Here is a 27,685-nt window from a genome sequence, read left to right as displayed (position 1 = left end):
TTTAAGAGCCGCTGAAACTTGTTGCGGCTGATTGGACGGAGTCTTTCCGTCCAGGTCCTTCCCCAGCGTGTCGCTGGGCGCGTTGAGGGCGAAGAAGGCAGAACGGAAACGCCCTGATCTCACAAGGCTGTGTGAAACGTTACAGGATCACACTGCTCCCAAAGTGTAAATTTGAAAGCTAAAGGAACAAAACTTTATTTTTCAAATATTTTGTTCCCCGGAGAAGGGCGTGTGAGGAACCTCCCAACCCAAGGACTCGGCTGCCTTGGGGCGCGGGGGCACCCCATCCACCCCGTTCTGCAGCCCCAGCCCGGGCGTGAGTTAGTGTTTTGTTTTGTCTCCTTCAAGGGAGGGATTGCAAGGTGTCGGAGCTGAAGCGATGTCTCAGCCGGCCTCGTGGCTACAGCACAGGGGGCTGAGGGGAACCTGAGGCTTACAGATGAGTGCGACCGAAGCTGAGAGGTGCCTCAGGCTCCAGAACATTCCTGGCCCCAACAACCACTTTTTGGTGTGCTTTTGTCCCATCTTTCCCTAAATGGGAGGCACGGAAAAGAGAACCCTTTCTCCAAATCGCATGTGAATTTTGCAGCCCTTCACCTGACCCATCATCCCATCCCCTCATTTCCTCGCCAGTAATGAGTGCCAGCCACCCTGTCGGGTCACACTGACCCCTCGCACCTGGGAGCCTGTACTCGGACACAAGAAACAATGCCAGCAACACGTATAAATACTGTGCTTTAATGAAACCCGTAAATAGAAATGTCTCTACAAAAATATACAATTGGAAGAGACGGGATGTCTCCCATATCTACTCCATACCCATAGGAAGCTATAAGGGAGGAAGTAGAAATTGGAATTAAAGCGGTAAGGGGGTGAAAATGAGGTTTGTAAGGCCGTCCTGTTGATACTGATCTCACAATTAACATCTAGATATCCAAAAGGGATGGAATTGCTTTGAAAAAAGGTGATCATGTTCTGGATTGTTTTTGTTTCTTAGTTTTTCAAATCACAAGAAACTACATACGTAAACTCTTGGGGAACCAAACTGGACAGAGCAAGAGTTGGAGATTAACAGCACCCATCTGCGATGGAACTCAAGTCAGGGGTTTGGTTCACGGGCTGCGGTGTGACAGCTGAGGCAGCAAGACCAGAGAGGAAAGATGGAAAGGATTAGACAGAACCCTCCCTTACCCCTGACCGCCTTTCTCCCTGCCTGTGACAAAGCCAGCAATTTCAGCGTGATTGGGAATTTGGATCTCTTTTCTTGGAGTGATCCTCAGGAGATATTCTTGGTGTCCATTTCCTTAATAGCTCCTGAAGATGGGCCAGCTCATCCTGGAGGCCAGTCATTGTGGGAGCTGAGAGGCCCATCTGGGAAGGGAGTGAAGAGAAGCAGAGAAAGTGTTATTGCAGCTCTAGCTTCCTGCTTTTTTAAAATCTGTTCACTACATCTGGTGTTTTTAATTCCCATTCTCCCTCTAACTTTACCCTAGGTTCCACTTGATCTAAGCCACAAAGTTTCCCCCATGCACCCAAACGTATCCACTTGGGTACCAACATAAATGGTACTTCACTTCCCAGTTCCCCCAGCCCCTTGCTTTTCCAGTTTTTGGAAACATCTGTTTTCTCCTGGAACATCTGGTTCAGCAGTCAAACCCTTCTCCCGCCCCAATCTCTGCCTTCCCTTCTCACCTGGACCTCAGGCCTTCCCCTTAGGTAGCAGCGTCTCCAGAGCCTGATCTGGGGTCCCAAGTATCCAGGCAGCAACAGCCCCGAGGGTAAAGGGCAAGCTCCCCAATGTGAGGGGAGCCCCCACTCCTGATCAGCCAGACTTTCCGAAGAAATAGCAGGTCGAGGGAGCCAACGAGAAGGGACTGCCAGCAGGGAGGGACTGTCCCGCCAAGGACAGAGCTGGTTCAGAGGAGTCAAGGCCCCTCTAGAGAAGAGCCATACAGAACTGGGGGGTCTAGGAACCATGAAGCTTGGCTAAAGGGGAAAGGAAAATCAACTGGTCACCTAGAAACCAGATGACCCAGTTTCCCCAAATTGGGTTGGGAAGGACTGTCCAGCTACCCACACAGTCACTGCACTAGTGATGGAACTACAAGCCTCCCACTGAGAACCCTCCGACTTTCCTCTTCATTGGGCTTCAAAGTAGACCTCAGGGCTGATTAAAGTTTACTTTAGGGCAACTTGTAAAATGTGTGCATGAGACAAGATGAGAAGGACCCAAAGGATGCCCTCTGCTATTCTAGGATTTCGGTCTTCCTGGGGACAGTCAGGGATGAGTGACAGCTACAGAAGAGGGGTGGGGTAGCTTTCCCTGGGGCTCAGACACTGTGTCTTTCAACTCCCCAGCTATTAGGATGAGCCTGTGAGAAAGTCAAGGGAGTTTAGACACCTCACCTGCTGTCTAGGGAGCCAGGAATCTGGGCAGTATTTTGGGTCATAGCCAGGATTATGGAACTGTAGTATCTGTTTGTTGCTGTAGCGTAAATCCCAGTCCCAGACAGACAGCTGTGGGTCAACAGAGTTCCCCGTGGGGAGCTGGGAGTACCCTGGGGTATAGACTTGTGTACAGGAGTTGAACTGGACAGAAGAAAACAAGAAAAGGGATGGTTAAACAAAAACAAAAAGTACATAATCCTCCTCACAGGTCTACAGAGAAATTATGAAACACTCATCCCTTACTCCAGGAGTCAGATGTAGGGTGAAACTCCAGTCCTGAGAGAGAGCACCAACCCCCACCCTTCCCCACCCACAGACCTCACTTTTCATAAATCAAGACTAAATTTCAGAAAGTACTTCTCAATGGGGGTTTGGGGGAGGAGCTGTGGAAGACAAGCCAAAAATGAAAGTCACTGACCTGTCCATTTTGTTTTCCACGCTCCCGGGGAGTGTCTCTCAAGAACGTAAGGGTGTCAGGAACCCTGACACTGTCATGAAGAGCGAGAAGGAAAAACTCCGAAAATTCAAACTCGGCAGGAAACTGCTGGAGGAGCTGCCACACACAGTCAAGGAAGAGGAGAAACACTGGGGCCTGAGAAGGGGGAAATGAAGAGGTTGGAAGGGACTATGGGAACCTAAAGGGGGAGGTGACGAGATGAGGGGGCACGGGGAACAGGGGCCGCTAAGAAGATCAGGACATGGAACTCTGAACTCAGCACTGCAGGGAGTGTGGTCCCTCGCTCATCTGTGTCTCCCTTCAAACTCAGCTCAACCTCAGGACCTGATTCACCTCCAATGGGTTGCACTATATAATTTCCAGATCCTCTTACTTCTTTAGTAACACTGCCCCCACCCAATACCCTCCCAAACATTCTCACCTTTTCACTGACCCCGGTTCCCCCAAGTCGGGTCAGGAAGGGATGTCCAGCTGCCACCCACTCTCGCTGCACTAGTGATTGGAAGCCAAGCAGTGTTCGGGCTTCGGGGGCTGAAAGCAGCTGGACGAGTGAAGAGAGGAGGCCATTGAAATCACGATCACCGCGCTCTGGGTGATGAAGAGGGAGAAGGGACAAAGAAGGAGGGGGCAAGAAACTAGGGCAGAAGAGAATGAGAAAAGGAAACATGGCAAGAAGTGAGAGGTGCAGAGGGGAGAAAGTTTGGGGTAGGTAGGATTGAAAGAGCACATAGAAGTGAAGACAAAACAAAGATCTTGAATGATTCACTTCATAGACTCCACCTGGATAGAAATACCCAGCCTCACACGTAGGGGGCAGCATTATAAATCTCAAACCAGCTTCCATCTCGTCCTTCCCATCCCAACCCCAACCCCCATCCACTGATGGAAGCATGGAACAGAGGGTAACCCTAACAGAAGGGTTAGGGACCACAAGCTGTGGTGGGGAGGCAGAGGTAGCACTGAAGGGTAAGTCAGAGCTCATGGGTAGTTCCTAGTACAGGGAGAGAGGGGTGTCAGCACTAGAAGGGGACAAGGAAGCCTTGTAGGTCTCCCTCCCTGAGCAGAACCCCGTCAGGTGGGTAAAGGAAAAAGTCAGGCAATGGAGTGAGTTGACCCAAGAAACTCACCTTGAAGTACTACAGAGCGAACTCTAGATGTCACTAAGACTGAGATGTCACTGGCCTTTCGAAGACAAGACCTGGAGGGGCGAGTGAGGAAGAAGAGGGGAGAATGCTAAGCCTGGAAGAGGGGAGTGATGGGTCAAGGGATAGAACAGAGGTTGACTCCAAAATTCTACCCCTTCTCCTTCTAAATAAGTCTTGGGAAACCGAGGAGAAGAGTTCATGGAAGGCCACTTAGGAGTCCAAGTTAACAAAAGTTTGGGACGGTTGAATTATAAGTCAGCTAGGAAAAGGGAGTACCTGACATAGTCCAACCACCGTGTCCCTTCCAGGGCAGAGAGCCATTTATCTTCAGCTACAGGTGAATCTGACAGAGAGTAGAGGGGTCAGAAGGGCGAAGAGATCAAGAGAACTCGGGATTCGAATTCAGGGACTATAGCCTGAAGGGTTAAGAATAAGTTACATGGTGGTTGCCTTGGGCTGGTGATAGGAATGAAAAGTAGCTTTAAATGGCCATGAGGTTTCCAGAGTTAAATTGCAGTGATGTTTGTACAAAACTATAAATTCATTGAATTGTACACTTAAGATGGGTGAAGGATGAATTTTATGGTATGTAAATTGTATCTCGATAAAGCTGTTAAAAGAGTACGCTGGGGTCCGGAAGACAGGAAATCAGTATGTGGGAGAAGGGAGAGTTGAGTAGAGAACTAAGAATCACTGGGCTGAAGTGTTACTCATCTATTGCAGGGAAATGGCAAACCAGGTTAGGGTCAGCAGACTTAGGGGTGGGGGTCAGGGTTCAAAGGTTATTCTCACCGGGCAGGCAGAGGGCCCTCAGCCTCAGGTGGGCAAGTTGGACATCTGCAAGACTAGGCAGCTCATCCATAGTGTCCACCAGGACAACATCAGAATGCCCAGCCTGGAGCATGGACTCCACTGTTCTGGAAGGGAGGGGTCAGAAAGTGAGGGGAAGAGTCTGCCCTGAACACCTAGCCCTTGGTGCTTCTCACCAAATGTCCCTTACCTGATATCCTCCTTGTTAGGGTCGCTGGCTGTGTAGAAGCCTCCACAGCGGAGAAGATCACTCCCCCCAGGGTGATGCCAGGACAGGCGCTTCAGATGGGTGACAGGAGGATCACTGTGGGAGAACCTCCTAGCCCCACCCTACCCTTGCCCCCACACTGACCTCACAGGGATCCCCTCCCTCCACAATGACCCCTGACCTCCCATAACCCTCTAATCCCCAACATTGCCCTGACCCTCACACTGACCGGTCCACGACCCTGATGAAAGTGGCCAAAGGCTCTCCTGACCTCACTGTCCAGAGTTCGGATAGGAACCCAGAAGTAACGGGAGAGGCTGTGAAATTGAGAATTATGTCACATCTTGGTTCAGTGACCTGATAATGCAAAGCTGTGATTACAAGGATGCCGCTTAGGAGGGGATCATTCCAAGTGATCTCAGGCTCAGAGATCCAAGAGGCAAGGGGCACAGTTTTGTGGATGTCCCAGGAGGCTGGAGCGGGCGGGAAGCATGGCTTCAGAGAGTCAGGGAACTGTGGGAAGACTGGGAGGCTGCAGGGGTCAGGCCGGACTGAGGGGTCACCTGGTGGCTACGTCGAATCTCTCATTGACGAGACTGACCCTCCAGCCACTGGCTCCCTGCTTCTTCCTCTCAGTCTCCCAGTCTTCTGACGTCTCCAAGAGGGGGACGGGTGGTGTTCTGGAGCCAGCGCTCTGGCCTAGCGCAGGAGGGAGGCGGAGGGGACGAGAGAGAGCACAGCTTCTCAGCTCTGTTGTCTCCAGCCGGCCTCTGCTCTTCAGACTCGTCACCCTCTCCTCGCCCCAGAGCGCTCGCACTCACCAGCCTCGCTCAGGGTTATCCCTGCGTACTGTTGGGTTTGGCTGCTCTGAGCTCTGGCTTGGACAATGGCCATGGTCACCTGTGGAGGAAAGGACATCCCGTCCTTTTAGCTCAGACTGAAGTGAAAGGAAGGAAATGGGGCATACTGCTTCATTGTCTTTGCCACCAATAAAGAAGGACAGCCGAGACAGTCCCTAACGAAGGGAGTTGGGGTCAGGAAAATACATCTAGAACCACAGAGTCACAGAGTGTTAATCCTGGAAGGAATTAAGAGTTGTCTTCTCCAACCCTCCCTGTTTTTCAAAGGAAGACACTTGCCCACAGTCACATGCCTGACAATGGGCAGAGGTGGGCTACGATTCAGGCCCTTCACTCTCATTGTACTGTCATTTATCCCAGCCTTCTAGCCACTCCTTGAGGAAACAAGCAGGGAGACTGAGAGGAATTCTGAGAAATAAGGGAGTACTGGGAAGTGCCAGAGAAAGGACCCCAAGGTTCTCAGGGAAGGAGTGGTCCTTGGGTTGCCAGCCTCTTACCTGAAAAGCCTGAGGCTCTAGTCCTCCAGTCTCAAAACCAACTCTGAGCAGCCGGAAGTCTCGGCCATGAATCAGGATCTCCTCGGGGATAAATTTAAGTAGGGACCCTGGACGGTGGAGTTGAACTCGAGACAGGCTGCTCACTGAAGTCAAGAACAAGAGAGTAGTGTAGCCAGGGATCAGGGTCCCCGTAGGGGCAACTCTTCCTGCCCACCCCACTGCGTCCCTGGCTGCCCTCTGGGAATACCCACCCCACCCCCCAGTGAGCTCCGGCACCAAAACTCCACTTACCAGCCTCTAATCGCCCAATGTTGGCCAGGGCAAAATCATACTCACTGCTCAGGGGAGTCTCCTAGAGGAAGCACATGACATGCTAAAAGACATTTGAGGTCTCACATTCTATCTCAGCAGCCCCTCACCTTCCTAGAGATAGATCCCACTGACTATCTCCGATACATTCAAAAGAGAGCCTTTAAGCCCTGGCTGGCGTAGCTCAGTGGATTGAGCGCGGGCTGGGAACCAAAGTGTCCCAGGTTCGATTCCCAGCCAGGGTACATTCCTGGGTTGCAGGCCAGAACCCCCAGCAACCGCACATTGATGTTTCTCTCTCTCTCTCTTTCTTTCTCTCTCTCTCTCTCTCTCCCTCCCTTCCCTCTCTAAAAATAAATAAATAAAATCTTAAAAAAAAGAGAGCCTTTAAAAATAACTCTCTTCACCCTGGCTGGCGTAGCTCAGTGGATTGAGCGCAGGCTTCAAACCAAAGTGTTGCAGGTTCGGTTCCCAGTCAGGGCACGTGCCTGGGTTGTAGGCCATGACCCCCAGCAACCGCACATTGATGTTTCTCTCTCTCTCTCTTTCTCCCTCCCTTCCCTCTCTAAAAAATAAATAAAATCTTTTAAAAAAGATAACTCTCACTATCTCACTTCCTATAATGCTCGTCTAATCCTTCTAGACTCCCCTGCCCATTTCCTGCTGGCTCTCCTTTCCACTGGCCTAACCATCTCACCGGACTCCGCTGCCATCCACGGGGCTGGAAGGTGACCCTCAGGTTGGTGCAGATCAGGGTTCCAGGCAATTCAGGATCCAGCCCCTTCCGCACCCCTGGGGCCCAGGCTAGGACCTGCTCCCCTGCAGGAGAAGCCAGGTTAGGACCATTGTTGGGGTTGCACACAGAGGCACACCCACTCCTCTGAGACAGCAGAGCCTCAGAGGGAAGAGGAAGAGCCTCTTCTAACTCCTAAGAATGAAAGCTTAAGGAGAGAACTTGTAATCTTTTACTCTAGAGCCTAGAACAGTGCCTGGCACATAGTAGGTACTCAAACATTTATCGAATAAATAAATGACAAAAGGGGTAACAGAGGGACCATCAAGGTCCAAGCTTCCAGCCAGCTCTGGAGAGAGTGGAGAGAATAAGTCTCACGCAGAAGAGGCACTGAGCCAGGAGAGGAATACGAAGGTATCTTTAGTGAAGGTATGGAACGAGGTTGGAGCAGGATGAAATCTGAAGGCGTTTCTGAAGATCGGAAGTACTAGAAGGGCATTATTACCTGGGAGGCATCCAGAGGCCAGGCAACTGCCAAGCTGACGACTCCCGGGCTCCGGCATCCCACTCCCCTGGACAGACTTTGGTGCAGAGGGCTGTGAAGGGTGCAGGGTTAAGCCCCAGGCATCGCCAACCCTGGGGTCTGGGAATACCTGAGCAGCCACCTTTGGAGGTCCACACTCAGACTCTCAGGGGAAACTGAGATCAGTGGCTGTGGGGTGCTGGAGGCCAGGGTTGGCAGAGAGTAAAGGGAGGGAGGGGCTGGTTAATGGATAATGAGACGATGAACTTGAGACTGAAAAGGACAGACCAAGCTCCATCAGCCGGAGTTGCTATGAGACACACCCTCCTCTGGCTCTAGATCCTTTTCTTTTCATCATCGCCATTCACACCTCTTGCTGACAACCCCTTCCCCCAAACCCGCCTTTCCTCTCCTTACCCCCATCTCTGGCTCCTCCTTCTGGGGGGCGATGTTGAAACTCTGGCCCCGGCCCCCCCACCACATTTCTCCCGCTCCATCCGGAGACGGAGCAGTTAAGGGTGGGAAACCTCGAGGATGCTCAAGCCCCTGGGGGAGAGGCTGGCTCTTGCAGTTGAGAAGAGGGAGGTCAGGGATGGGGCAGAGGAACACTCAGGGAAAAGGAGCGTTTGATGTGCACGGAGCACGATTTGGGGTCTTTGAAAGGTGTGTCCAGCCCAGCTAGAGGAGGCTCCTCGGAAACTTCAGTCGACTCTGGAGAGGGAGGGAGACACGCCCAGCCTCTTAAAGGAGTACACACACCATTTTGGGAAAGTGGAGGGGAAGTGGAGGAGCTTGGGAAAGGTGAGGAATAAAACCGGGAGCCCTGGGGGGGGGGGATAACCCAGATTCAATTCTTTACCCTGTTCCCAGCTCTTATTCACTTCCTGTTCATGAGCATTGGAGACTGTTTGAGGGGAGCAGTAATAGCGAGTATTAAACTGGAACAATTCGGGCCTCTTCTCTAGACTCTCCGAGTGGTGGCTTTCCTGGGAAGCTTGGTTTTTTAATATCTCAAAGGGGGCGGGGGTGGAGGAAGTGGGAGGAACACAAAAGTAGTTAAGGCCTCCTTAACGGCCACCCTGGACAGACCTAAGAGAAGGGGTTGGGCAGTAAATGGAAATTGGACCTCAGAGTTTTGCCTGGGGAGCCCCAAGAGCTGGGGAGGGGGTCCAGTTGGTGTCTTTGTACACCCTTCTCCAGACACCATGAAACATGCTTCGTGTGCAGGGTGCAGTGGAAAAGCAAGAAACTGAAGTCCCTCCAGAACGCAGACACAAGTACGGGTATGTTTGTGTGCAAGATCTGGGGTGGGGTGGGAGGCCCAAGGAAAAGATGTCACCACTTCATCACACACACACACACACACACACACACACACACACAACCAGAAATTGGAGCCCACTCCAGGTATACAACTCCTCCCTCCAGCCCAGACACCAGATCTCCAAATTAATAATTCACATTCAGAACTTTGAAAGCTGAGGGCTAGAGACCTCTGTTCAGTTCAACAAGCCCGCTCCTTCTCCCTCCCCCTTGCAACCCAAGAAGCAAAGGCGGGGGGGGGGGGGGGGGGGACACTAGGAGGGAAAGGAACTGCAGGTGAAGCGGGTGAAGCGGGCTGGGGGAGGAATGCAAGGCCAAGTCTCTATTCAGATGTGAAAAGTGAAATAAAATACAAAGCAAGAGTTAACGAGCTGCTGTTTTATTGATTTTGAGTCTGTACAGAGACAGCAATCCTTAGGTGGGGCCCCAGTTTTCCAAAGTGTCACTTTATTCTCTCCAACCCCCAGCACACACACCCTTCCGGTCTCAGCTTTAAAAGTTCCCTGTCTTGGCTGCAACTGTGGAAATAGTGAAAATACGTGTGTGAGGCAGGGAGTCAATCCGGAACAAAGAGGCGTGCACCTGCTACAAAGGTGGACGGTCCCTGAGCCCGATTCTCCTGATTCTCGAGGCCCAAAAGCTACTAAGCACCGCCAGCCCCACCTGCATTCCGTGGGCCTCTTATCTCTGAAGAACATACTTCCCAAGGTCTGCTGCAATATAAGAGGTGTGTACCACAGTTTTAAAATGTCATTGTCCACTTTCCTCCTCCCCCCACCCTTCATTCAAGAGCCTCATCCTATTAATACTTTGAGGTAAGGAACAGCAGAGGAATAGAGAAAAACATCAGGGGATTGGGGGGAAGTCAAAGGCAAAAAACCAAAACAAGAACCCCAAACACCTGACTTGGATTAGTACCCAACCAGGAATGCAGTGGGGTCAGCAGCCGAGGGGTAACAGCAGGACCACCCCTCACCACCCCACACACCCCCAGCAGAGGCTCAGCGGATGGAAGGAAGGGTGGAGAGGCAATGGGGCTGCATCAGATTTTTCCATTTTCAGAACCCTGATCTGGTTGCAGCTTTGTGCCAGGAGTGAAGGCTGCAGGGAGGGGCAGCTGGAGGAGGTGGAGCTGAGTGACTCAGAAGATGAGTCACAGATCCTTATAAGCCCAGAAAAAGGCCAAAGTCCTCCCCACCCCCACTCCTGTCAGTTCTGCTACCGTCAGCCAGCTTCCGTTCCTACTGGCCCTTACCCGTGAGGCCAGTGAAGGGAGGTGCCCTGGAAAGCGTCTACACGGGAGACTTCATAATAAATATTTTGTTCATCAACTTAAGTACATGGGGCAAAACAACCTGTGACTTGCAGACTGGGGAGCTCCAGAGAGGGAGGCAGACTGCCTGTGTGACTCCCTGAATCTACAGCTGAAGGGCCTGGCGTGAAAAAGACGCTAGAAAACTGGGCGAAGATGACGCCAGGTCGGGAAGGGGCTTCTGTCTTCTCACCCGTGGTTGTGTCTGGGGCACTGACTCGTGGAGAGGGAAGACACCGAGTCCACAGGTGTCTGAGTAACTCAGGGACAATCGTTTCAAGCTCCTTTATTGAGGAAGAAGAAAACGCTGGGCACGTGGCTGTTCAGAAAGGAGTAGCAATGGTAAAAGCTGGGTTCTCAGAAGTCACTCGGAACCAGCCTCATTCTTTCTGGCTCGGCATCACCTCCCAAATACACAACACGAAGTCACTGCTAATTTCTGTTTTGCCTGGGAGCTCTGGTTTTGCCTAAGAAACCGAGCCAACAGAAGAGGGGAGGTACTCCCCTCCTGGCCCTACAGCACTGCTTAACAACATGCCCACTCCACAAAGAGATCGAATCTTTAAAAAAATATATATATATATATATATATATATATATATATATATATATATATATATAATCTTTTTATTTTAATGACAGAATCCAGTATGTATGAGGGAAAAACTTCTGATTAAATCTTGTAACCTTCAATAAAACCAGCATAGATTAAGGGTTTTTGGAGGCTTGTAGTATACTTGTTCCATCAGGATTGGGGTGAATTAGGGTGGAGGGGTAGCAGTCTCAAATCAGCAAGGGAAAACCCCCCCTCTCCAGTAAAATACCTCACTCGGCACCCCAGCACCCTGGACTAAAGGAACTAAGTGCACTTCTTTAAGCCTGAGAGACAATTACCCCCACCCCCAGACTTGTGGGGTCTGCCTCCCCCCTTCACCCACGGACCTCTCCTTAACTAAGGTATTTTTGCTCATTTTGCGTGCACAGCATGTACCTCACGTTTCCCCTCTCCCAACACAGTAATTGCATGGGCTTGCCTCTTCCACCCCCTCACCTTCCCAAAATACCACAAACCAACCCTACGTCATTTCCCAGGCAATATTCCTTCACCTGCTCCCCCCTCCCACACAACCCTCCTCAAAGAACGAAGCAAAACAAACCTTACTCATCCCTATAGAAAAACATCCATTGAATCAGCGTCCCTTGTCCTTAGAATGGAGAGGTTTCTAATGCCTCAATAGTTACCTTACCAAATTAAGAAAAATATCTCTTAAAAAGCTATAGGGCCTAAATAGAGCCCTAGTTTACCATACTCATACCTAGGCCAACGCCCAGAATTTCCATCTTTATTTGAAAGAGATCAGAAGAAATTGGGATTGTTAATTTATAAATCAAAATAAAAATCAAACATGACACAAGGTTTCCATTTTTGTTCATTTGTCCTCAGTTTTTTAAAACAAAAATATAACCTAGAACTAGTAACAAAGCAAACCCAAACACAGCAGTCCAGTGGAGAACCAGCACTTTCCTGCTCTACTCTCTGGGGAAGCCCCGGCCTGGCTCCGCGCCCACCGGCCCGGGCCAGAGCCCATGACAGCACGGACGCCCGTGAGAACGCCAGGTGAGCTGTGCACGCTCAGGCTGAGAGTTAGCGCACCCGTGGGTGCATATTAGGGCAGGGAAGCCCACAAGGTGGTGGCCTCACGAGGAGGGGTTGTTCTAACCCCAGAAACAGGGCGAGGTGAGAAAGGCACTCGTTTGGGGCACAAAATTTAAATGGTGCCCCAAACCCAGTAACCAAGATACTACTTTAATGCAGTATTTTTTGAAAATCAAAACTTAAAAAAAAAAAAAAAAAACACCACAGTGAGCAAAGGATCACAATCTGAAGTAGAGACAGGATTCAACCCCATGCTTGCTCATCTCCGCCTTCCTTCCCTCACCCTAATCCCAGTCCTGTGGAGTCCTGTCTTTTAAGATTTTAATATTTTGTTCATTGTGGATTTTTTGCATTTTTTAAAAATTGCATTAAAACATTATTTTGATTACCGAGTTTTTGGCGTACCTCTTAAGCTTCGTCCCTGGGAGGAGTGCTGGTCTCATACTAGTCCCAGCCCTGCCCAGAATACACACACGCCCTCCTTTGGGGCCTAACTCCTTTGACCTCATTGCTTCCTTAAAACCCGTCTACTTTCAAATAAAAGCTTAAGAATTCACAGCCATGGGAAATGATTAAATCAACAGACTATGAGATTTGGAAAATAAGTGACTTCCAAGTTTGTTGAGGAGGAAGGAACCTTTCTAAAATGTGAGCAGTTCCAAGGAAAAGGAGTCTTGGTGGCTTTGTTACCAATGGGGGAACAGGGCGACAACTCTCCTGATTGGGCAGAAACGACATATGGCGAACACGAGTCCCCCAGCACACCCCCGCAGCCCGTGTCTGCCTTAGATCACACGTAGGGGTTACATTCCATGGGCTGGGTTGTAAGTACATACCTCCAAGTACAGAAAAATAGCCCCAGTTAACACCTGGACACTTAAGTACACTTACTCCCCTTCCGTGTATGTACCCAGGAGTGCATACAAATTGCATAGTTGATTTATTTTTCCCGGGGGGGAGAAAGAAAGGAAAATTGGCCCAGGATAGGTCCTCTGGTTTAAAGCTCTTAAAAAATGGTGCTGGCCAGAGCGTAGGCTGTCCAGGCTTGTGCTTTGTGCAAAATGCAAAGGAGCGTTCCCCCACTGTGTCCACAGGCCCACTCCCACCCCCTGGGGGAACAGCTGGGTCAGGGGAAGGGGGAACTCTGAAGACAGATCTGCTCATCGGGAGTCATCTGTGATCTGTGGTTATAGTTCACTAAAATAGATTTCTCTACCTACCTTTTATAAATCACCCCAGCCCCTACCCCATGTTTCAACATCAGTCCTATTATCAAAAATATCTCTTCTTACAAAGTATTTTTTTATTATTTTAATAAACTAACCACAGATTAAGGTCAGCTATGGCTTAACAAAAGAAGCCGGGATGTTAAGTTCATTCTCTAAAAGTAGAGAGGAAGGAGAAACAATCACTTAAATAGGGGGAAAAATTATCTTTAAAAACGTTTTTGCTTGCTGGGGTCTTTGTTTCTTTTCCTTTAAAAAAGTCAAAAAAATAAGTTGCTTTCTACAGAAATGCAGCAGCAGAGGATGGTAGTGCTCGATTTAGGTTTTTGGTTTTGTCTGAAACAGTCTGGCCAAAGGTCTGTCCTCCTCCCACCCCTCCCCAGGCGCGCTCCCGCGCCAAGATGTGGTTATTGCTAAGTAGTTAAAAAAGGTCACCTCCACCCCGATTCACCTGGAGAAAATTCCACACACACACAGCTGCTCTTCTCATCACTCTCCTCCCTTCCCCAGAGGGCACTTTTTCCTTTTCCTTTTTTAAATAAAATGAAAGTCTTTTTTAAAAAAATCACAACCACCTTAGCTGAGCGCAGCCCTCAAAAAGGATGAGGAGATGATCGGGGGCAATCGGCAATCTCTTGAACTGGAACAGACGACAGACGGTATTTAGAAGGAAATAAAACCTAAGAGGAAAAGGATTCCCCTTCTAAGTTCTTCCCTTTCCCATCACAATAAACCGATTGAAGCTCCCTCCCCTCTAACAGGCACCCATAGGCACACATTACTGCCTTGTCTCTCCAGATTATTCAGGAGAATATCCAAACTAATCTCTATCTTAATTCAAATCAACAGCAAATGTGTCAATTTCCCAGCTTCTCTCCACACCCCAACTCCACCACCATGTGCTCTTTTCCAACCTGAAAGAACTTTGGTCTGTTTTTTTCCTTTATTGACTGAGAACCACCTTTGCCTGTTCCTTCCCCAGACGTCTGCTACCTCCCCACCCCACACCTGCCCCTACTGCTTTCCCTCTAGTCCTGGGCTGGACCCAAGGGGTTAAGAGACAGAATCACCATCCTTCCCCCTTGTACCTCCTCAGTCCTATTAAGGTGTGCAAGGGACTCGTCCAGCCCTGGGGGTGCCGGCCTGGCAGCCCTCCAGGGCACACACACGCAGGTTTCCAGCCAGGCTCCCACAAACATCACTGCAGTTGCCCCAGCAACACGGGGGCTGGGTCTTGATGAGCCAATTAGTTGAGCTTAACTTTCTTTGTTTAGCCCCCTTGCCCTCCACTCGCCCCCCCCCCTCAGAACCTGTGCACCAGGAGCTCCCCACCCGGTTCCCGTTCCCGCCTCCTCAGTTCTTCCCTGTAACAGCAGGAGCAGAAGTTGTTTGTCTCGGGGTGTCCATAGAAGCTGCAGTTCGGTTGTTTGCATTTGGTCTGGGTTGGGGGAAGCCCCCTGGGCCCTCCAGCCCATCCATCTGGCTCAGGGGGCTCTCGGAAGCCGTTGCTATAGGAATCAGCAACACGGAAGTGGGGTGGTAACAATACACCCCTGTGGACTCCATCCTTGGAGTGACTGCCTGGCTCCAGAGAAAGGCTGCTGTCCTGATGGGGGTAGGGTCGCCCAGGAGGGCACTGTCTAGGGAAGGTGGCATATGGTGGAAGGCCCCCTCCACACGGACCCCCTGCCAACTGCCTCCGGGGTTCCTGGCAGTGAACTCCGCCCCCAGAAGGCCGAGGGATTGTATAGCCCCCAGGGTAGCCAGTAGAGAATGCCATCGCCTTGGACTCTGTTTGGGGGGCAGTCAGCAGCTCCTCCCCACCATCTGTCTCTGGTTTTTTGGCTGGAGGAGGCCCACTCCCCACCCCTCCATTCAGGATCTTCCTCTCTGCCTCCTTCTGTTTCTGCTCCGCCAGGAATCTCTCCTCAGCATCAGACAGGTAGCGCTGGATCATCTCCTCCTGATACTGGTGACGGTGACCCATCTTCAGGGTTCCAACAAAAATGAACTTCCCCTCCCCTTGCATCGCAATCCTCATGATGCTCAGGCTCTGCATCACCTCCTGGCTATACTTGCTTCCTCCGTTACCCACGGACTCAGAGGTGGGCTTCTCAGACACAGGCCCATCCCCCGCGGCCTCCTCTTTGCCACCCTTCCAGCTCTTCAGGGAATTTTTCTTCTTCTTCTCCAGCGTCTCAGTGCCGCTGCTCAGCCCTGACCCCGTCCCCATCCCCCCAGGCTTGGAGCCCTTGCTGTGCATCAGGCCTCCCATGTTCTTCTTGAGCTTACTGCCCAGGGTTTTGCCAAAGCTGCCCAATTTATTAGCCACCGAATCGGCCCTCTTCTTGTCTTTCTCCCGATCCCGTTTTGACTTCTCCTTCCGCTTGCTGCCCTCGTTGCTGGCAGAACTGCTGCCGACCGACTCTTTGTCTGACTCCCCGGACTCGGGAGTGGACCGGGGCTCATCTCCAGCTGAGGCTGTAGGGGACTCAGGCTGGGCCAGGGGAGCCTGAAAGAGACAAAAACAGGGTGGTCTGTTACCCCATTGGTCTGAGCTGGGGGAGGTCCCCAGGGACCCCTAGGTCACCATCTGGCTCATGGGGCTCCCTGTAACCACTGCTATCGGAACGGGCCGTGTGGAAGAGGGCAGTAACGCCACCCCTGGGAACTGCATCCTTGGAGTGACTGAGTAGTGTCAGGGAAGGGCTGCTGTCCCGATGGGGAAGGGTCACCCCACAGGGCACTGTCCTTTTGCAGCTCCAGTCGCCGTCCCTCGGACAAGGGAAAGCTGTATCTGACATCCAGCGTCCGTCTTGCCCCCTGCACTGACCTCCTTCTGCAACAGGGGGTGTCTTTCATTGTGAACTTCTCCATGCCGAATTCATCCCAAAATCAAACTCAAGATTAAGTCTCGACTAATCTCAACCAACCCACTCTCAGCACTCTGGCGCCCCTGAGCTGTTAGACATCCCGCACAGGATGTTAGACATCCCAGCAGCTTGCCCTTGCCCGTGTCCCCCCATTCTGTGCGAACTACTGATGTCCTCAAATGATCCTGCTGGATCAGGAGCTCTTGAAGCTGTTCTGTCTCCTCTGGTGCCAATGCAGAGGTCTATGTACAGACAGCTCGGGACAAAGTAACAACAACATCAAGTTCACCAAAAAGTCCAGAACACTTTTCTTGAAGAATGTGTTTTCGTACTAGAAAGCAGAGCTTGGCTGGAGAGCAAACGTGGACAATGGGGCGCACTAACAGGTAGAAGGCAGGAAAAAGGGACTTGGGGAACTTCTCTGACACTGTCCAGTTATTGCTAATCTTGAAGCGTAAGCCACCGCTCAGAAGACATTCCGCAGGGAAGAGCCACCAGATCTCCTTGCTCTCGCCATCCCTGACGACGAGGACCTAAGTTCTCACCTGTGCATCCGAGGACACTGGGATCCACTTCACATTCATGTAGCTGTGCAACAGGTGCAATTTGACCTCTAGGGACAGGATCACACTGTGAAAAGGAGAAAAAAGGAATCAGAAATGTACTGAGACCTTTAAAAGCGAAGCAGTGCTGTCACCTGGGAGGGAGAGTGGGTGAAGGCCACGTGGCTTGGGACTCAGGGTCAGGTCTGAACTACAGCGCCACCAGTTCCTAGGCTTGAGGACCTTGAGCAAGTCGCCTCAACCTCTCTGAAACTCAGATGGGGTCAGTAATGGGCACAGATAATAATACATCCTGTAGGGTTGTTATGAAGATTAAAATAGCATTTAGAAAGGGCACAGCGTAGTGTCTAATAAACAGGAAATTCTTACTACATAGTAGCCATTGTTATCACTGTTATAAATATTATTTAGAAGGAGCTTTTGAAAGTTAGGTGAGAACTTACTTTAAAAGCCATAAATTCTGGGTTTTTCGATCAAACCGTCTCGGCTGGGTCTGTTTCAGGGACCCAAAGAAGGGAGCGCTGGGGGAGGAGGAGTGTTTCCACTCACACACGCTCCCCAGGAAGCTGTGCTGGGAAGCAGGAGGAAGCCTGAACCAACTTCTGGGAGGCAGGGCAAGGGGTGAGGGAGAATATTTCTTGCTGTTTAAATTCCAGAAAGGCAAAAATCCAGAGCAAATTATTTTGGTCAACTATTTAAAACCCCTCTCACTTAGCCTGGGGGAGAAGAACTGTGAATTATCTTGATTTTCTGATCACTGCTTTGAGGATTCTGGGCGCTATCAGTATAAGAACACTCTTTATATCGTAAGGAAAGAACACGCCGAGAGCCCAGAATTCCCGTCTTTCACAGGAGGAGCAGCAGCTCCACACTGCACGAGGCCTGCTGCCCGCCCTGTCTCCCGCCTGTCTGTCCATCGTCCCAAAGACACGGGGTGAGGGCGTGACCGGCTTGCTCCCGAGCTGCAGAAAGGCGCCCAGGAGACACTGTCTGTGCGAGAGGTCACGGCTACACAGCAGGTGAGACGGGTAGGCCTGCCTCACCTGGCCAATCGGACATTGTCGCTGTCATCTTTGCCCCACTCCCAGCTCTTTCCAGGGTCCACAGCAAAGTGCAAGGGCAGCAGTTTATGCTCTGAATCTGTAAGCGGGATCACAGCTGCGGGGGGAAAACAGGTCGTCAAGGAGTCTCTTCAGGGAGAGAAAGGCAAGTGAACGCACACTGACTCCACTAAAAAGGCAGACTCACACGACGGGCCCCTCACGGTAACCAGCCACTTCTCAGGTCTGACATGTGAACCACCCCGGCACTAAAGACTAGGCAGGTTTTCCTTTACTCCGCAGCACACAATTTAGGCCATTCACCTCCACGACCCCCACCAGTCAGTTAACGAACACTCGTGATATTCTTGCCAGTTAAAGTGGATTCAGGGAATTGAAAGTCAGTAAGACAAACACAGCAAAGCATCATTTGGAAGGTTCTATGACCTTAATATGTAATCTCTTCAGAACAGGGAGCAGGGAATACAGGCTACAGTGTTTTGCCCTGTACCTGTTTTGGGTTTTGTTTTGTTTTGAATTTTTAAAACACTTGCCTATCTTATAACTTAGTACTGTGGAATAGTATCAACAAGCACCAGCTTGGGCTTGCACATCACTGAAACTCTTTCCTCCTCTGTTCTCTCTCATTTCAGACTTTCCAGGTGAAAATGAAACAGACCCCAAAACACCCGAGACACAGACACCGCGCTCAGCACCTTGTTCCTTGCCATTCTCCTTCTGCTCCATGGACACGAGCGCAGAGAAGTGGGCCTGATCATAGGCGAGCACCAGAGGGGAGCGGTGACACTGGCTGGCTGGGACCTCCAAGGGCAGATAGATTCCCCCGAAGGGAATAGGAGCAAATGCTGCAGGAAACCATGAAGATTATCACTAAGGCCATGTTCTTGCCTAGCAGGCGATCCCTCTACCCCACTCGGCCGACTGAGTCGCCCCTTTCATTGCAACCCCTGCTTAATAACTGTTTCCTAAAAAGCCTCATCAATTAACCCCAACTTGCATCTTTTGACAATTTAACCTTGTTCCAATTTATACCTGTTTTCTCCCCAAGGGTCCACGTGCCCCCTTTCCGGCACTCCTCCCAGAGCTGAGCCCAAGGCTCTGCGGACACTGGGTGCTCAGGGCGCAGCGAGCGCTGCTGACTGACTCACCTTCTCCCCCGGAGTCCCGCAGCATGGTGTCTGCCACAACGACTATGGGCCTCCTGAGCACATGAGCGAGGACGAAGACGTGGAATTCTTCTAGACTCTCATACACAGGCTCCTCTGAACTCTCCACTCTAGAGTTGCAGGAGGGGAGAGTGTGGAAGGGGTGCAGTGGGCGGGAAAGGGAAGAAAACAAAACAAGAGACCCCTGAAGACCAACTCTGCACACAGGAAAGAGAAGGGTGTCCTTTCCTGGTCTTCCACCCCCAAGGCCGCCACAGCAGAGCCGATTACTTTAAGCTCCCACAGCTGTTTCCACTTCCATTTCACAGACGGGGAAGTTCAAGGCTCTGCAGACAGGGAAGGCTCTATGGTTAAAGCAGTGGTAGGAATGTGAAGGCAATTCCTCTCTTAATACTCATCTTGTTCAACAACCTTCCCCAATTCTCTTTATAAAGTAGCTAAATACACAACTGAGTTGCCTCATCCTGCTGACTTCACCTACCACAACCACCCACACATCAGACCCGGTCCAATAAAAACAAAAACAAAAATTCCTCCTCCTATGTTCCCTTACTTGGAGAACAGCCTCCTACCTACCTAGTAGCCTAACCAGAAATCTGTGAAATACTTTCTTTATCTCTCAACTCCAATTAATCACCTGGTTTGGCCAATTCCTTCTCCTAAGTGTCTCTTGTGTCTGTCTGCTCTGGCTTATCTGCAACCCCACCACTCTGGTCCTGCCCGGGCTCTCTCTTTCTTGGATCACTGCAGCCGCCCCAGTCTCCCCTCCACTTCATCATCCACTCTGCTGTCAGTGTGTTCACATACACGGATTTGCTCCTGTCACTCGAGTACTCATAACTCAGCGGCTTTCCGCCCCCTTAAAGTGACGTTATTCAACATCTGGTGCTTGCTATAAACGCGGAGTTCTGGGTCCTACCCAGTCCAACTCAAGGGTGAAAGTATTGAAATCTGGAGTTTAATTTTATGCACAAAAGTTTTAAATATATTCAAAACTAGAAAGAACATTATACTAAACTCTCATGTATCCATCACCAGCCACAACAATTACAAACACATGGTCAGTCTCTTTCACCTACACCTCCATCTATTTCTCTAACAGCTGCCACCCCCACACACCCAATTATCCTAAAGCAAATCCTAGACATGGCATTTCATCCATAAACATTTCAGTTTCTATCTCTCTCTAAAAAATAGAGGACTCCTTTTAAAAATACCCACCATGCTATTAAGAGCACACTTTAAAAAGTTAGCAATGGTCAAACATGTAGGCATTGTTCACATTCCCTTAACTGTCTTACACATGTCCATACATTCCAATTGGTTGATAAGTCTCTTAACTGTCTTTAAACTTACATTCCCTCTCCCCTATTATTTTCCTTGCGATTTATCTACTGAGGAAATTGGGTGATTTGTCCTGCAGTTTCCCAAAGTCCAGGTGGGACACAGCTCCACCTCCTTGGCGCGGCACACGCACCCTGGGCTGCCCAGCCTCATCCACTCTGCACCACGCACTCTACGTTCTGGCAGTGCTGACCTACCTAAAGCCCCTCGACCACACCACGCTATTAGACATTTCTGTGCCCGTGCCACGTCTCCTCTCCTTCCTCCTAACATCCTCTTAGCACACGGCGCTTTAGACTCTGAGGACTCCGGTCAGATTATTTCCTGCTCCCCACTTAGCCATACGTACCCACCACAGTTGGCTCCATTGGTACCTAGATGCATGCGGGGCTCACTTGAGGCAAGCTTGATCAGCTCATTCCACTCCTTCTGCCATTCCTCCTCTGTGTATACCAGCCCTGACTGTGTGAAAGACAGGCATTGGATATCAAGCAATTAGAGGCCAGATTCAAGGGGCAACAGCCATTCCAACTGACTCACATCACCCCACTCCCTGTTCTTTTAGCACTCGGCCTACAATTTGTACTACAAAGTCAAATCTCTTCTCCCTTTGAAAACCAAGATCCATGAAAGAATAGTCTATGATCTCTCTCATGTTTTTTTCTTCCATTCTTCCCAACCCATTGCAATCTAGCTTGTTCCTGCCTACCAAGCCTCTGCCTTTCACCCCCCACATACTACCTCACCCAACCAATTCTGGGCAAAGGACAGTGACCTTGTAATTGCCAGCCGACTCTGGTTCTCATCTTTCTTAGCCTTCGTGTGGCATTTGATCTCCTCTTTAAACTCCCTTCTCCTTTAGCTCCCACAATATTACTTTCTCCTACCTCCACGAACGCTGCTACCTCAGAAACACTGCTGTTGTGTCAATGAGTTTAGCCTTGGTTCCTCTGGGCCATCTCCTCCCCTACCACCACCATCTAGCTCATCTACTGCCACCTACTTGGTCAGGACTCTAACCTCTCCCTCTCCAGCTGCAGGCAACCGTGAAGATCGCCACTACGGCTATGTTCTTGCCTAGTTCTTGCCTAGCAATCCCTCTACCCTGTTCTGCCAATTGAGTCCTCCCTTTTGTTCCAACCCGTTTAATAATTCTTTCCTAAGATCCCTCATCAATTGACCCCCACTGTTCTTCTCTGAATCTTTGGAAAATTTTGCATGGTTCTAATTTACACCTTGTTTTTCCCCCAAGGGTCTCTATATCTCCTTTCCTACACTCCTCTCAGTGCTTAGCTCAAGGCTCTGCAAACAGTGAATATAATTCCTGTATTCACACTCGGCTGCCTACTGAAGATCACCACCTACCCACAACTACCTCGAATTCTATACAGTCAAAACTGAACCTCTATCTCTTCCAAAGCCACTCTTCTGTGTTCCTACCTTAGTGAATAGCACTAAATAGCACTCCAACACCAAAGCTAGAAGCCAGGGAGTTGTCGAAGACTCCTCTCCTGTCACCTACACACACCCAGATGATCCCTTTAGTCACCAATCATTAAGCATGAACGACTGCAATGGACCCTTAAAACTGGTTTTACTACTTCCAGTCCTGTATTCTTCTGATCCCTTTTCCACAATGCCTCCACAAAGATTTATTTGTAAGTGAAAACCTGATGATGTTTGCTCCCTGCTACAAACTCCTTTAAGAACTATCATTACCTATTAGATACAGCATACTCCTTAAGCATAGCATACAAAGTCCACCTCCTGGCCCCTGCCCACCTCTCCAATCCAACACCTCATTTAATTAGCTGTGGTGTCTTCAATGCACCATGTTGTTTTATACTTCTGAGCTTTCGTCTAAGTCAGAGGTGTCAAACTCATTTTCACCAGGGGCCACATCAGCCTCGCGGTTGCCTTCAAAGGGCCAAAATAATTTTAGGACTGTATAAATGTAACTACTCTTTAACTGTTAAGGAGCTGAAATTACATTCGGCCCTTTGAAGGCAACCGCGAGGCTGATGTGGCCCCCGGTGAAAATGAGTCGGGCACCCCTGGTCTCGGTTGTTCCTCCTGCCTGGAGCAGCTGCTCCCTATCCTCCCGGTGACTACTTCCTCAGCTGTCCGGTGAGATCTCAAGTACCACTCCCCCAGGAAGCCGCTCCTAAACACTCCCGGTAGACCCACCGCTACTTCCTTTGCGCCCTCCCTCCTCACCTGCTACCCGGACTCCTATCACGGAAGTCATCACCCACTGCTCTGCTGCGCCTAGGCATTTACATGCCCGTCTCCTACTGCTACTTTTAAGGGCCTCGACCAAGCTTTATGCAAAATATCTAGTGCCTACTATGTAATCTATAATCAATAAATACATGTGCTGAGTGAAACTATAATTTTCACCAAAGAAGCAGAAGTAGTACAAACAATTTAAGAATATTATATTGGCTTTAGGATGTATACAAGTGATTTGGGAGACTGGTCTCTAACCTATCAAATTTGGCTCACATTAGTATTAAAATGAGTCTGTACTGCCTAAACACACCCTGACAAAGTAAAATGAATCGCAATGGAAATATGAGGGGGTCAGGAACAAACTTAACAGGAATTAATGAGCTACTGTGAGCACATTCTACTTTAATTTCAAAACAGACAAAGCTATTTTAGTTTGTAAAATGACATCATATTTTTTTCAATTGAAAATAAGAACTATGTACACGTTATACATGGGGTGCTCTGGTCACTCTGATGTATGGTCACTGCTTGCTGTTCTTATACACACACAGCCACTAGGTGGCGTGCCCTTCTAGCCTGAAAATGTTCTTACTGGGTTTTACCACCAATTTCCACACAAAAAAGGAGGTCTGGGAAGTCAAAACCGTTTTAGTTTGTGTGGTGCCTGGTCCTGGCTAACAGAAGCTCCCCAGCCCATCACCACCCTCCCCCCATCCTCACTCCCAAGGTCTGATTGGTCTGAGCTGAAACAATGACCTGGGGGGGTTCGACCCGGGGGCCTGCGGCCCACTTGCGGCCCAGGATGGCTATGAGTGCGCCCAACACAAAATCGTCAACTTACTTAAAACCTTTTTCTGGCTCATCAGTTTTCGTTAATGTTTGCGAATTTAATGTATGGCCCAAGACAACTTTTCTTCCAGTGTGGCCCAGAGATGCCAAAAGGTGCTAAAGACACTAAAAAAATTATTTTATTCTGGGCTATATTTCTAGTATAGAACTCTCAATGTGCCCAGCAAAAGGAGTAAAAAGACTGCTCCTCTGATAACCACTATTCTCTCTGCCTGTATTTTTCACAGGGTCTCCTCGCTAAATACTATTATAACCTAACCTCACCTTTAAAACAATAACTATGGCCCAGGCTGGTGTGGCTCAGTGGAGTGAGGGCTGGCCTGTGGACCAAAGGGTCACTGGTTCGATTCTCAGTCACGGCACATGCCTGGGTTAGGCCAGGCCCCTAGGAGGGGGCGCGCCACAGGCAAACACACATTACTGTTTCTCTCCCTCTCTTTCTCCCTCCCTTACTCTCTCTCTAAAAATAAATAATTAAATGATAATAATAACTATACAAGCTTAAAAGCTGGAAATGGACGCCCTATTCTCCGACTGTTGCTATCACTTCTACTTAATAACCAGCATGCTCTGGTTTGGCCTCTACTTGTCCAAGTGGTCAAATACAAGGTGAAGGTTCAGGTTCTGGCACGGTGTGAGGAAGACAAACTCTGGGCTGGCTCCAGGTCAGGCAAAAGGACTTGCCATTTACTTGGCCTTGCCCTGTGCATTTATTTTCCTCAGGAAACTTGTTCTAGGGCACACTGCTGATCAAAGATAGAATTCTCATTTTAGTATCATCCAAGTTTAACAATGGGTTCTTTGTTTTTGAAAAAGAAACAGAACCCATTCTACTTACATATCTAAAGTCTTTAGGACATAAAATTCTGACTAAAACCAAAAAATTTCTCAGTTCTATATATTTTCAGTTATGATACAACAATAAGGAAAAGAAAGAAGATGGAAAGGAGAATTTTAAGTCTCTGAAGAAATATCCTCATTAATTCCAGAAACACCCAGCTAGATACGTATGTAGCAAAAAACAGATATACCCGAAGAGCAGGAGATAAACACAGAAGATGGAACCAGGGGAAAAGGAAGTAGGGGGACCCACTGTGTTTACATAAATATTAATGTCAGTATTAAAGGGAAGGGGTGGGTAAGCTTTTTCTATGAAGAGCCAGATAGTAAATTTTTAGCCTTTGTGAGTCATACCCAACTACTCTATCCTGCTGCTATAGCAGGGAAACGCTTCCATAAACATACACATGTAAATAAATGGGTGGGGCTGTATTCCAGCAATTTTTTTTTTTTTTTAACAAAAACAGTTGGTGGGACTTGGCTCACAGGCCATAGTTTGACCAACCCCTGCTACGAGGATGGAAAGTACAAACAGTCTGTTTTTACGTTCATGTACGAAAAGCAGCTTCAACCCTGGCTAAACTACTGAGAAGTACCATTCAAATTCAATGTAACAGGCACACTTTAAAATTTTTAAAACAAACTCTTTGAAAAATAAATGGTATGTAGAGCCGAAAGTATTTTTAAGCATTTATATTTCTATATGGGTTTAAAACACAAGTCCTTAAAAACTGGTCTTATTCTGAGCAATAAAATCAAAATGATACAAAAATCCTATGAACTCATCATATCACATTTTGCAAAAGGCTGCCACTAAAGACTTACTGAGCCCCTACCAGGAGAAAAGCACAGGTCTCGGCTTCCCCATACCAATACTCGTCACTATATCAGAAAACGTTTACCCTACGGTATTATCTGCGTTTTCTACAATTCTCCAGGATTACAGGAAGACCCAAGCCCCTAAGCAACAGCAGACACTCCTGACAGGCAGGCACTGGGCATCACCCCAGGATAACTTTGGGAAACAAGGTGCTCCCCCACAAGTTCCCTCACCTCCTTGTTCTGCTGCGTTTGCTGCCACCTCCAGCGTCGTTTTAACGCTTCCTTCTCGGCTCCCTTTTCCATCAGTGCATACAAAGCTTTCCGCAGCATCAAGTCCCGATCGTGGAAACCCCACATCCCTGTGGCAAGAAAACGTAACAGACATCTTACCACGACTCAACTCCACCTGTTAATTATGATACACAGACCCTGGCATGAAGGAAATCAGGCTGAAGCCCAAGTTCAAAGAAACCCTTCTGTGACTCAGGGGAAAGGTACTTAATCGAGAAAGAGATGTTCCTACTCTGGAGGTTCAGAAACTTGGAGGACTTGAAAATGGAGGACACACCACCTCCTTCCTACCAACACTGACAGGAAGCCCTCACCCCTGATGCAAGTGTAACACACTAAATGGGCAGCAGCAGACAAGACAGGTCTGGCACATGACACTCAGCATCACAGCTTGATGGACAGTTGGAAAATGGGGACTCTTTAAAAGCTAGGCAAATAATATATTGAGTTATAAACAACCTTTATAATTTAAAGTTAACAAGTCTCACAAAGGACAGATGAAGACATATCTTTTTCTATACACCCAAAGAATAAACATTAAGTAGAATTATATACACACACAGAGCTATGTATTGCTTGTTTTCTGCTGCTCATTACTTCTGAGGGTCACCCCTCAGAGCGGGACCCATGATAAGCCTGTGCTCTATACATGATTTCTGAGTAAGACTGAGAAAACCAGGGCAGGGCTGTCTCCCAGCTCCCCCGCACCAGCACATGCGCGCACCCCCCAAGTCCTGCACGTGACACTGATCTCTGATTCCTTTCCACAAGGGACGAAGGGCCACTTTCAAGACTCACCAAGAGAGGCTGCGTGCAGAAGGCAGTTTCCATCTCCAGTAGTTGCTAAAGGAAGCAGCCTCTGACAAGTGGGGTCCACGCTCACCCACCAGTTCAAGCGCCCTACAGAAACAGGAAGACAAGAGCAGATTACCCATAAAGCCCTTCTCACCTCGCTATTCTTAAAACAGACTCCAAATTTGCCTCCTCTAGGAAGCCTTCCAGGACAAAATCATCATGCTATTACTCTTTATATCTTCTTCACTTAAATCTAATCGATCATAATCCGGTGAACACAACTGGTTAGAACAGTGGTTCTTAAGTGGGGACGAGGGGGCATTTAACAATGTCTGGAAATATGTCTGGTTGTCACAAATGGTAGGGGGATCCTACTGGTATCCAATAGGTAAAGGCCCGGGAGCCTGCTAAACACACTACAATGCACAAGACAGCTCACAAAAGGAAAAATTATCTGGTCCTCAATGTCAACAGCAATAAGACTGAGTGACCCTGGGTTAGATGATGAGGCCAAGGTCATAGGTTGAATTCGGTATTGGCTACTTGGTCTGATTCCTTCACTCTGGTCAGGAGATTAGGTAAATATTGGAGCAACCGTGCTCAGCACAAATCCTTCATCAGTAAAAGAAAAAGAACCTCAAGCATGTGTTCGAAGTGTCATACAAGTATCATTTGCATATGACAGTCAGCACATCAGCACGTAGGTCTGTCCAGAAGGTATCCAGCCATGCAATATGAGAAATAGAGACATTTACTGAAGAACATACAATACACATTGTACACAGGACAATGACACCTCAGTCCCCTTCAAAGTAGGCACCTTGGGACCTCACACAGTTCTCCCAATCGCCATCAGCTGCCCCATCTTATTTTCCTGAATCTCTTCAACAGTCTGAAATCTCTTCCCTTGCAAAGGTGATTTTAGTTTTGGGAAAAGCCATAGGTCACAGGGCACCAAATCTGGGCTATAGGGGGACTGAGTTACTCAGGTGATTTGATGTTTAGCCAAAAAACTCTGCACAGACGTGACACATAGTGGGCCCACTGTCATGGTGAAGTGGCCAATCACCCGTTGCCCATGGCTGCAGCCTTCTGAATCATCTAAATAGTTTCTACAAAGCACTGTTCAAGCTTAACACAAAATCTGATGCAGATTTGTTGCTCTACTCGCCCATTCTGAATGTGACACCCCCACAGTACATGTGCTCATTCGAGGGTGTCTACCACCCGCACTGAACAGTCCAGTGAGGTCGTCATTGTCCACACATGCGCATGCCAGTCCACTCTCCTTGGCTGCTGGGTTATCACAATGTTGCACAAACTGTCCCTGTGATATTAATA

General features: G+C 49.1%; 2 protein-coding genes across 4 annotated transcripts in view; both read right to left on the bottom strand.

The window, feature by feature from the left end:
* Positions 1-722: 722 nt before the first annotated feature.
* MTMR11 (myotubularin related protein 11) lies at positions 723-8,646 on the bottom strand. Its single transcript, XM_045816771.1, has 17 exons — positions 8,408-8,646; positions 7,973-8,063; positions 7,432-7,553; positions 6,717-6,777; positions 6,426-6,568; positions 5,890-5,968; positions 5,632-5,767; positions 5,298-5,385; positions 5,051-5,139; positions 4,843-4,967; positions 4,327-4,393; positions 4,033-4,103; positions 3,327-3,493; positions 2,867-3,040; positions 2,407-2,589; positions 1,693-1,986; positions 723-1,371 (listed from the first exon to the last, which is right to left on the bottom strand). Exons 1-17 carry the CDS (start codon positions 8,471-8,473, stop codon positions 1,234-1,236), a joined length of 2,094 nt encoding a protein of 697 aa, XP_045672727.1. The 5' UTR covers positions 8,474-8,646; the 3' UTR covers positions 723-1,233.
* Positions 8,647-9,676: 1,030 nt separating this feature from the next.
* OTUD7B (OTU deubiquitinase 7B) overlaps positions 9,677-27,685 on the bottom strand; it is a 55,681-nt gene continuing 37,672 nt past the window's right edge. For all 3 annotated transcript variants that reach the window (XM_045861663.1, XM_045861662.1, XM_045861664.1), the window contains 8 exons: positions 26,348-26,449; positions 25,490-25,617; positions 20,865-20,977; positions 19,154-19,281; positions 18,701-18,850; positions 17,988-18,102; positions 16,927-17,011; positions 9,677-16,020 (listed from right to left, as the gene is read on the bottom strand). In XM_045861663.1, the coding sequence (XP_045717619.1) occupies positions 14,812-16,020; positions 16,927-17,011; positions 17,988-18,102; positions 18,701-18,850; positions 19,154-19,281; positions 20,865-20,977; positions 25,490-25,617; positions 26,348-26,449 (2,030 nt within the window). In that variant the 3' untranslated portion in view covers positions 9,677-14,811. The remainder of the gene's footprint in view (positions 16,021-16,926; positions 17,012-17,987; positions 18,103-18,700; positions 18,851-19,153; positions 19,282-20,864; positions 20,978-25,489; positions 25,618-26,347; positions 26,450-27,685) is intronic.

The sequence above is a fragment of the Phyllostomus hastatus genome, unplaced genomic scaffold (genome assembly GCF_019186645.2).
Source record: "Phyllostomus hastatus isolate PE091 unplaced genomic scaffold, TTU_PhHast_1.1 phas_scaffold_216, whole genome shotgun sequence".
Classification (NCBI taxonomy): Eukaryota; Metazoa; Chordata; class Mammalia; order Chiroptera; family Phyllostomidae; genus Phyllostomus; species Phyllostomus hastatus.
This window is presented reverse-complemented; position numbering and strand designations above follow the sequence as displayed.

Bases quoted from the DNA above. Each gene is read 5' to 3' on its own strand.
- MTMR11 (XM_045816771.1), bottom strand. From the start codon at position 8,473: ATGTGGTGGGGGGGCCGGGGCCAGAGTTTCAACATCGCCCCCCAGAAG. The intron at 8,064-8,407 runs GTAAGGAGAGGA...CACCCTTCACAG, and splicing joins AGGAGGAGCCAGAGATGGGG to CCCTCTGCACCAAAGTCTGT. The intron at 5,386-5,631 runs GTGACCCCTCAG...TCAATTTCACAG, and splicing joins AGATTCGACGTAGCCACCAG to CCTCTCCCGTTACTTCTGGG.